At 46.0% G+C, this 9,839-nt stretch overlaps 1 protein-coding gene and 2 long non-coding RNA genes across 6 annotated transcripts in view; 2 read left to right on the top strand and 1 right to left on the bottom strand.

The window, feature by feature from the left end:
- The window catches only part of LOC105292365, a 23,391-nt gene extending 20,070 nt beyond the window's left edge, over positions 1 to 3,321 (top strand). The window contains exon 3 of the long non-coding RNA XR_895907.2: positions 2,874 to 3,321. This is a non-coding gene — a long non-coding RNA (uncharacterized LOC105292365). The remainder of the gene's footprint in view (positions 1 to 2,873) is intronic.
- Positions 860 to 7,124, bottom strand: LOC111739980. 3 transcript variants are annotated; one of them, XR_002780429.1, is made up of 3 exons: positions 3,392 to 7,124; positions 2,837 to 3,197; positions 860 to 1,063 (listed from the first exon to the last, which is right to left on the bottom strand). It is a non-coding gene; the product is annotated as an uncharacterized LOC111739980 (long non-coding RNA). The 3 variants fall into 3 exon arrangements; XR_002780428.1 differs by having other exon boundaries at positions 860 to 1,053; XR_002780430.1 differs by having other exon boundaries at positions 860 to 996.
- A 144-nt stretch (positions 7,125 to 7,268) lies between these two features.
- Positions 7,269 to 9,839, top strand: part of SCARB2 (scavenger receptor class B member 2) — a 59,245-nt gene continuing 56,674 nt past the window's right edge. The window contains exon 1 of one of the 2 annotated variants that reach the window (XM_011360568.2): positions 7,269 to 7,659. In XM_011360568.2, the coding sequence (XP_011358870.1) occupies positions 7,543 to 7,659 (117 nt within the window). In that variant the 5' untranslated portion in view covers positions 7,269 to 7,542. Of the gene's footprint in view, positions 7,660 to 7,995; positions 8,032 to 9,839 lie in introns of those variants that run through there. The other variant, XM_023530877.1, reaches the window with a different exon arrangement.

Below are 9,839 nucleotides of genomic sequence, written 5' to 3'. Positions count from 1 at the left end.
TCTAGAACTCTCTTACCATTACTGAATTTTTCAAAAGATCATATTCTAAGAGTGATTATCACTCAAATCAGAAACAGTATATGAGAAAGGAAAATAAAATCCTCAGGAGTGTTCAATATCTATACATCTCCTTCATATATTCTATCTTCTTATAAAATTCCCCTGTGATTTATATATTTCTATTGAAGTGAGATTCACATAACATAAAACCAACCATTTTAAAATGCACAATTCAGTGGCATTAGTATAATTACATTGTTCTACAACCACTATCTCTAGCTAGTTCCAAAACTTTTCATCACCCCAAAAGAAGACCTCATACCCATTAAGCAATCATTCCTTATTCCCTCCTACGCCTGCCCCTAACAACAACCAATCTGTTTTATGTCTCTAAGGATTTACTTATCCTGGATATCTCACATAAATGGAGTCATACACTATGTGACTTTTTGTGTCTGCCTTCTTTTACTTAGCATATCATTTACACGATCTATTCGTGTCGTAGCATGTATCAGTACCTCATTCATTTCTACGGCTGAATAATATTTCATTGTATGGATCGACCACGTTTTGTTTATCTATTCATGGGATGAGAGACATTTGGGTTGTTTTCACTTTGGGCTATTGTGAATAATATTGCTATGAACATTTGTGTACAAATAGTTGTTTAATACCTGTTTTTAGACCTTTTGGGTATAGACATAGGAGTGGAATTTCTGGAACATATGGTAAGTCTCTATTTAACTTTTTGAAGAACCATGATTGGTATCTTTGTTTCTTCTGGTTTTATTAGAAATGCAGGAAAACAGTGCTGCTCAGGACAGCCTGCAATTTAGTTGAAGCAATCATTAGTCATGAATATACTAAAACATTCTTTATTGAGGCTAAAAGGAAACAATGTTTGCTGTTTACCAGAGAACTGGAAATGTTTCGAAACCAACAGTTGTAAAGTTAGCTGAATAATAATCTTTGAAGTTGGATCCATACAGGAGACTCCTGGATAATCATTTCAAAGCATTTCAGAGAATGAGGTCAGTGTGGTGGCCAGCAGTCCTGTGGGGCACTAAGTTATAAGTGAGGTGCAAGTCTTATTTTAACCCTTCCCATAGTCTAATACCTTAACTCCCACCCCCAACCCTTACCACAACCAGTCCCCAGCCAAATGCTTCCTCCCCACCACTCAGAGCTGAGAGGATGCCCTGACCCCTTCACTCACTTCCCCCTTCACTCCCCATTGCCTCTTTCTCCCCACCAGAGATAGATACTGAACAAATTTAACTTTCACATTTGAAACAACTATCTATGAAATAAATCACTAGAGAATAACTGTAAACTCCTGTGTTGTTTGTTTAGCCCTGATTTCATAACGTGCAGGAATCAGACTGCCCTGATATTTCATAATATGCTGGCTTTGCCACACTGAGTCGAACGGCTATCTGAACAAACAACTCTAGTTTCATTTGCTTCTAGATAGTACCTTCAAACTACTTCAAGTGAGAACAGGTTACAATACTTTTTGCATCAGAACATACATCAGAAATTATATTTTTAGCTCCCTTAAGGCTGAAGGGAACCTGCAGCTCGTTCTTGGATCCCCATTCTAGTCCAACATCAAGCTCAGACAAGCAGAAGTATTCTCTCTCTCAAACAAATAATGCCAGCCCCACTGCCCCTCTTGGTTGCCCACGTCACCAAGAATGTTAGTACTGCACAGCTTTTTCATCAATGTTCACCTGTTTTTCCTTTTGCTCTCAGAAAACACAAAGCCAGAAGTCTCAAGCAGTGGTTAAGAGGCTAGGAGCTTGGCTTAAGTGTCTGACAGACTTGGGTTTCAATACTAGCTTTGCTTCTAACTGGCCATGTGATTTAGGATTACTTTGTCAACTCCTCTGTGCCTCAGTTTCCTCATCCTTAAAATAGAGAGAGAGTATCTACTCCATCAGGCTGTGGGCCGTGAGGGTTAAATGAAGTGCTGCCAGCACAGTGCTTGGCACTTGTACAAGCTGCAGATAATATTGTTGACATATTTTTGCCCACTATTTCTTTTCTCCTCTTTCCTCCACTACCTCCTCCCCCTAATCTGTCAGTTAGAGGAGACTATGTTTGTAGTTTCAGGGGAGGGAAGGGAACAAGGAAATAGGTTGTTTCTTCTTAGTTGTTGTGTTTCAACTTCAAGGAACAAAAAGGGAGAAGGATTTGAAGAGGGAGGATTTTCATTTTCCTGTAACAAGCAGAATAAAGCTAAAAGCAAAACCAAACAAACTAGAAAAGATTTTTCTGGCTTGGGTGCAAGGATGATAATGAGGGAGCCATAGAGTTTCCTGGCTGGAGGAGGCAGCAGACAGAGTCATGCACAACTTCCCGGATTCTCTCTGCCTGGGCAAGCTGGAAGAGTGTCATCAGATACATGGTAAGGAAGCTCTAATCCAGAGAGCTGTAACTATCTCATAAAGGAGTTCTTTCTGTAGATGCAAGAAGTTTGGGCCGATTGGTAAGATAGAAAGAGAGGAGACAGAAATTTTTTCTTAGGGATCCTGCATTGCTCAGGGTTAAGGATACTCCACAAACATTTAGAAATAAATGTCAAATCACTAGGCTGTGATGGTACATTTTATAGATCACCTTCAAATAATTGTAAGAAAGTCAAGAATTTTAGAAACCTCTTGGAGCCAAGCCGATCACAAAGTAAGCAAGGCCTACGGTCACTTCCCTTAGTTTTTAGACTCCTGGACTATTAAAATAATTAATAAATAACAAAACGTGGTGCTTCAGTTATCTACCATGTCATAACAAACCACCCCAAAACTTAGTAGTTAAAACACATTCATTCATTCACCTTCATTCATTTTGTCACAATTCTGTCGTTTGGGCAGGGCTCAGCCGGGATGGCGCCTCGTTTCTGCTCCATGTAGCATACGACTATATTCACCTGGGAGTTAGATGGGCTGTGACGTCCCTGATGGCCTGTCATTCTCCAGGGTCATTCTCCACCTAGTCGTGAAATCCGAGCTTCTAACATGGCAGCTGGAGCCTGAGAAGGTAAAAGAAGAAGCTGCCAAATCCCTTAAGGCCTAGATCTAGACCCGGTCACTGTCATCAGTTTCTTCACGTTGCACTGGTCGAAGCAGTACCCAAGGCCTACTCAGACATAAGCGGAGAGGAACAAACTCCACCTGGATCACAGGAGCAGCAGGAGCCTATGAAGAAAGGAAGAGGTGTTGACCATCATATTTGGAGACTGTCTACCAAACAGGGTTGTAAAAATTATGGTGTATTTTAAATGTTTACATTTAACACATTAACACCTTTAGCATAAAAGTACACAACGACTATATGCTTAACCTTTGAGTATAATATCAATATTCTAAATTTAAGGTGGGGCGCAACAAACCTTTCTTCCTTCCCCAGGGTTTAGAGTCTGTTGTCATGGAGTCTGTCTTAGAGTCTGTGAAGGAAGTTCTTTTCCTAAGTCCCGAATGATTGTGTAATTCGTAATGGGTACCAACAGTCGTTCATTCCTAAAGGCACTCGCCATTCTCAAAGTTCTTGTTCTTCTGATTTTAGATATAGTGAGGTCGCCGGGAAAACTAATTGTCTTCCTGTCAGGGCATCAGCCTCCCCTTCTAACCAGTAGCAGCAGTAATCTCTTCCCACACCGTCTGACCCTCCAGAGTGCGATAAGGGGTTATTAGTCTGTGTACTTGCCATGTAGCAGCCATTCCCTCTACAGAGATGTGGAGTTCCACTTGTAGGGTGATATGATTCTATGGCACAAAAAAAGACTTAATAGGGCCAATTAGCAGTGGAGGTGACATGTCCCATAGATCAGAAATAAGGAGGTACCAAGGAGCTTTGGGAAGCTTGTATGAGAATTTGGGGGCTTTGGGTAAAGTCCCTGCCAGCAGCTGCCTTGGGGTGGAGAAGAAGATGGAACGCAACACCAAGATAGCCAGGCCAGTTGCTAAAAGGTTGTGTCAGCTCCTTACAACAAGACAGAAATTACTGTGGGATCACAGACTGCAATTTTGGGAACATGAGTTGTTTTTTTAAAGCCGTTTGTATTTTCTATAATTAGATCTTTTTTGCTCTTAGTTTTTAGTACATCTTTAAAATGCTAGTCTGGTCAGCTGTGCTAAGAATCAAGAAAGAGGTTTTTGTCCAGTTTGGACCAGAGTTTTAAAGGGGAAGCAGCTTACCAAACACCCGACAGTGGGAACAACAGAGTGGTGGTGGCCAGGTGAGAGAGCCTCTAAGGGAAGGTGAACCGAGGGCAGCTGAGTTGGACACCCTTGTTCGGAAACTCTCCTCATATGGAGATGTGTTTATCAAATCTGGGTCCCTCCCTCCATCCCCACAGTCTGTTACTCCCTAGTGGCCCAGACAAGAGGCAAGAAGGGACATCAGTGAACAGTGAGAAGGAAGACTGAACTAGGATTTGTGACCTAAGGCTGGAGTGGATGGTTAACTATGGAGTTTGCTCTTAAGAATGGAGCCAGCAAACAGAAAATCTGGTCTTCATTAGGAAGAGGAGGGAGGGTTCAATCTGAGCATGAGCCTCCAGGTGCTGAATAATCAGGCAGGCAGGTTTTCTTTTTTCTAGTTAGTAAAGAAAAAGACACAGACTGCAGAGGACTCCATCCAATGCCTAGGAAGGGGATGAGTGAGAGTGAGTAGGCTGGCATGGCCCCTTAAGCAAACTGGGACATAGGGAAGAGCTTAGGTAGATAACTTCAATCTAAAGGAGAGACAGGGCAGGATTGAGGATAGGGAAAGGCTGCCGACTGTGGGTACATGAGGACTGGAGACCCCACAGGCACTGTGACCACAAGGCTTGGAAGACTTGAATAATTCCAGACCTTCCCCAGGCCTGGTTCTCTGGGGCTGCTGCTCGAAGACCTTTAGTAGCTATAGCTGAGTAGAGCTGGGAGTAGGCAGCCACTGTCATTTCCAATGTCCCAGAGTCAGCCCTGCTCTCATAATCTGTTCCAGTTATCTAAAACTGAGTAACGTGCTAGGCCAAACTTAGTGGCTGAAAATGATCCTTTATTTTGCATTTTAGGCAGAGCAAGGAGGGACCACTCTGTTCCTTATGCCTGGGGCCCCAGACTCAAATAGCTGGAGAGAGTGGGGGGCCAACAGGGTACCTCTCTTCCCGCAGGCTCAAGGTGTCTTTCTGCAGTTTCTCCTACATTCTCTCCAGCATGGAGACCTCAGGGGAGCTGACTTAGTAGTGGCTCAGGGCTCTAAGAGCAACAATTTCCAGAGGCCCAGGCAAAAGTTCCAAGGTGTTTATCATCATCGAACTTCGGAAGTTCCAGGGTATGGTGATTTCCACCGTATTACGTTGATTTAACAAATCACTAATTCCAGCCCAAATTTAAAGGAAGAAGATATAGACCAGGGGTCCCCAACCCCCAGGCCACGGACAGTTACCAGTTAGTGGTCTGTTAGGAACGGGGCTGCACAACAGGAGGTGAGCAGCATGTGAGTGAGTGAAACTTCATCTGTATTTGCAGCTGCTCCCCAGCGCCAGCATCACTGGCTCAGCTACAACTCAGATCATCAGGCATTAGATTTTCATAGGAGCACCAGTCCCTGGTGCCAAAAAGGTTGAGGACCGCTGGTATAGACCCACACTTCTCAACAGGAGTGTCAAAGAATTTGCCACCACTTTTAATGCATCATAGCATCTCACCAAGTCCTTAGCAAAGTCTCCCAGCTGAACTCCCTGTCCCCAGATTCTCACTGATGGCAGCTCAGAGGCAACAATGCACAGGGTAGAAAACATAAGGGCTTTGGAAGCCATCAGGCCTGCATTCTGGTGCAGGCAGGATCCACCACTTAGGAAACTGGTTGAGCTTGTTAGGTTGCTTAACTCTTAGAGCCATTGTTTCCTTGTGTGTAAAATGGAATAATAACTACTATAGTGGCCAAGCAAATGTACATCTCATATCTTCCAATGCAGAATGTAACTAACCAATGGCCCTGCCCCAGTGGCTGAGCTCTGAAATCTGTCCTCTGATACTCATCCCCAAGTCAGTGCCGAGGCCAGTTTCCTAGGGCTGCTCCCAGCCTATGACTAAGCACAAGAGGCCTATCTCTGGCAACTGTTGGATTTCTGGAACAGGCCAATTTGGCTCAAGGAACCTCCAGGGACTTGCTGAACTTTAATCTTAGCATTGACTACAGTATAAGATGCTTCCTTCCATCCAACCTTACTTCCTTGCCGCTTTCCTTTTCAAGGATCACACCTGCACCCAGATCCAGCTCTTTGTCCCTTTCCCTCATCAATCTCTTGCACAGTGCTCTTATCTGGCACTGCATTGTAGGGACTGGGACAAACAGCCAGATGCTCGCAGGGATGCTGGGAGTATTAAATAAGTAGGTGTATGCAAGCACCTAGCCAAGGCCTGGCATATAGTTGACATTCATTCCACTAGTATTTATTGAGTCCCTGCTGTGTGCAGGCTTTAGCCTGGGCGCCCAGGTCATTATGGTAAGAAGGTCAGGGCCACCTGCTTGAAGCTTCTTGCAGACTCCCACTGCTGGGAGATAAAGTCCCAACTCTTCTATGGGATACAATGAGCCATTCAAAATTTGACCCCAAGAGGCTCAACACTGCCCACTCCACATTCTGCACACTTAAGCCTATAATCAAGAGTAACTTTCCTCTTTCCTCCTACAATATTGCTCTTTCACCCCTAATGTCTTAGCACACCTTTTTCTTCTCCTTGGAATGCCTCCTCCCTCCCTCATGCACGCTCCTTACGTGACAACCCTTACACACATGCCTCAAAACCCAGTTCAAGTGTGGTGTCCTAAATCACGGGGCAGAACGTGCTCGCTGGCACAAATTTTAGCACGCACCTCATAAAAGCACTCGTTACACTGTGCTGTAATTGCTGTAACAGCGTCCCTGCTAATTTGTGAGCTTGTCTACAACTGGGGCAATGTGCTATCTATGCTGAATGTCCAGTACTTGGCACTCGGTAGGTCCGCAGTACGGATCCGCGTTGTGGGAAAGTGAATGCGCCAAGGACGACAGGCGATTTTCCGGGGCGGTGGCGGGGCTGGCGGCGGGAGGGCTGGGCGCGGCGGGGCCTGGCCGGGGTTAGAGAGCCGCAGGCGCTGGGGGCCGCCCGGGCCGGGAGCGGCTCGCGCCGGCCGAATCGCCGCCTGCGCTGCGGGGCACATGACTGCGGGTTCAGCCCCCGCCCCGCGCGCCTTCCCGCGCAGCTGCTGCCTGTCGCCTCCCGGGGCTGCGGCGAGCCGGCCGGCGAGCGTCACGGCCTGTGCACCGCCTCTCTCTCGCTCCCGAGCCGCTCCAGGCCCGCGCCGCGGATGCCCTAGCGAGAGAAACCGAAACCCAAGCGGCCCGTCCCCGTCCCGGGCCAGCCAGCCGGTTTCCCCTCGGGCTCGCGCGCACCGCCCCCGGCCCGTGGGCGCCCGAGGGTCTCGGCGTTTCGCTCCTGCGGCGACCGCGGCAGCTGCTTCTCCCTCTGTCCTGTTGGGTCACGGCCCGGCCCGGGAGCCCAGCGGAGAATGGGCAGGTGCTGCTTCTACGCGGTGGGGACGCTGTCCTTGCTGCTGCTTGTGACCAGCGTCACGTTGCTGGTGGCCCGGGTCTTCCAGAAGGCCGTCGACCAGACGATCGAGAAGGTGAGGCTGTGTGTGTGTGTGTGTGTGTGTGTGTGTGTGTGTGTGTGTGTGTGTGGTGTGCGCGTGCGTAGGGCGGGGTACACTTACAGCTCATGGCTGAACCTTCCGCAGGGGAGATCTGCACCTCCACAAACACTGTGGACTAGTGCCTTCCTTTATTCCTTGTCTTCTTGGGGATGGTAGGTAAGGGTTAAAGAAGGATGGAGAGGAACGGAAATGACTGTGTCTAGACTTTTAAAAAAGGCTTTCACTTACATTCTATCATTTGTATCTGTCCCCATCCCCGCCCTCCCTACACCCCTCTCTCTGTTGGGCCCAACTTATTTCCTTCTCATTTCAAGAAGAAGCTAAATGAAAAACACCACAGAAGAGGCAGGTTTGTTGGCTGCTTGCTGTGGCCTTTGAAGTGGTGTGGGTCTGGGCGTGAGAAGCAAGCGCGTGGTCTATTGTGTTCTTACTTTCCTGGGCTGGGCAGAGCCTTTGGTAGCAAAGCCAGGCCTCTGGGCTGGGTGACATTTCAGTCCATCAAAGTCTGTGCCTACCCACCTACTAAGCAGCTTGGTATCTTGTACTAAGTCTGTGCTGCTTTGTCTCACCATGGATTCTTGCTCTTTTCAAAGAGCCATAAGCTTCAGGCAAAGATGCATTTATTGATTCTCCAAAGTGTGGGAATCTCTCTTTTCTCTCTAGATGAGTGGGCTGAAGAGTTAGCTAGTCATTTCAGAAGACTTCTCCAGTAGTTGACTTCACCGATGGTCATTTCTTCTGCCCTTTCATCCACTGTCACCAATCCGTATGGAAAGAGGAACAAGAGTTACTGAGATCATTAAAAAAAAAAATCCTTGGAGCAGCCTTTCTTATTGGTACTCATAACTGCATGCTTAATTGCTCTCACTGGTTTGCATTTGCTGCTGACTGGATAAAAAAATCCAGGCCTAGTCCAGATTGATTACTGCAAGTAAAGTTGTCTTGTTCCAGGTGGCAACAGACATGTTCCTTTAACAGAGGTTTCCAAAAGCCACCATTTACTTGAAATCTGGCAGTTAAAGGCAACTTATACCACGGGAAAGCGTAACTTAATTTTTTTAAAGCTTACATTGCCAAGGGAAGATGAAAGCCCATTCTCTGAGCTTCTCAAAGACCATTGTTTTCCCTGAGTACCAATGTTCAAGGATGAAAAACTGAACTGAATCTTCTCCACTCCTGTCCACCTGCAAATCCACAGCAAGATTGTTTAAGGATGTAAACTCTTGCTTGGGTAACCAGAGTTAAGCAATCTAATTATAGTCAATATATGAATTTTCTTGTGTGGCTTTGAAAGGCTGTTACAAGAAAGCCCTATGAGATGAGTGATCCCCCAGTGCCTCAGATATTACCAGCCCCCAAATACTCTGTGGCTCTCTACTTCCTGGGGGTCGGGGGTTGGCTGTAAGGCAGCTTGGCGGGGGCTTGAGTTTGCATTGCTTTTTGGTGATTGGCTTTTCACGTGCCATGGGATTACAGACTCTGATCCAAATAATAAATTATAGTACAGGATAAGTGGACTTTCAGAGATGCCCAAACTTGTTAAGGAATACTGCACAATGTAGTGTATGGAACCAAATGACAGGGCTAGTTTCAGGGGACAGATATGGGAATATCTTAAGTCAACCAGCGGTCACATGTTTCCATCATTACCATTTGCTCTCGTGAATCACTTGTAGGGTGGTAGCATGGGATAGTGGAAAAGAGTAGGACTCTTCAGGTCAGTACTCCTGGGCATGAATCCTTGCTCCACCATGTATTAGCCGAGTGACCATGTGCTAGGTAGGTGCTTAACCTTTATTGATTCTTGGTTTCCCCATCTGTAAATAGAGATAATAATGACTCACATAAACAGAGAGATTAGAAGCGTTATTAAGGAAAATGGGTGTAATTTCATGAGATATAATTAGTGCTTTGTAAATGATAACAGTTTTAGTTTTGCGAGAAGCCGCAGAAGCAAAGAAGATTTAGAAGCAAAGAAGATTTGAATACATGAGATTTGAAGTCAGACACCCTGTGTTCAAATCCTAGCCTTGCCATTTACAAGCTTTTTGACTTTGAGCAGGTTACTTAACTTCTTTGAGCCTCAGTTTCATTATTTGGAGAAGCGAGGATGTTAGCTGTCTTGGGCACAGTGCTGCATTTACTGTGAAACT

Source organism: Pteropus vampyrus, unplaced genomic scaffold (genome assembly GCF_000151845.1).
Source record: "Pteropus vampyrus isolate Shadow unplaced genomic scaffold, Pvam_2.0 Scaffold56, whole genome shotgun sequence".
Lineage (NCBI taxonomy): Eukaryota > Metazoa > Chordata > Mammalia > Chiroptera > Pteropodidae > Pteropus > Pteropus vampyrus.
This window is presented reverse-complemented; position numbering and strand designations above follow the sequence as displayed.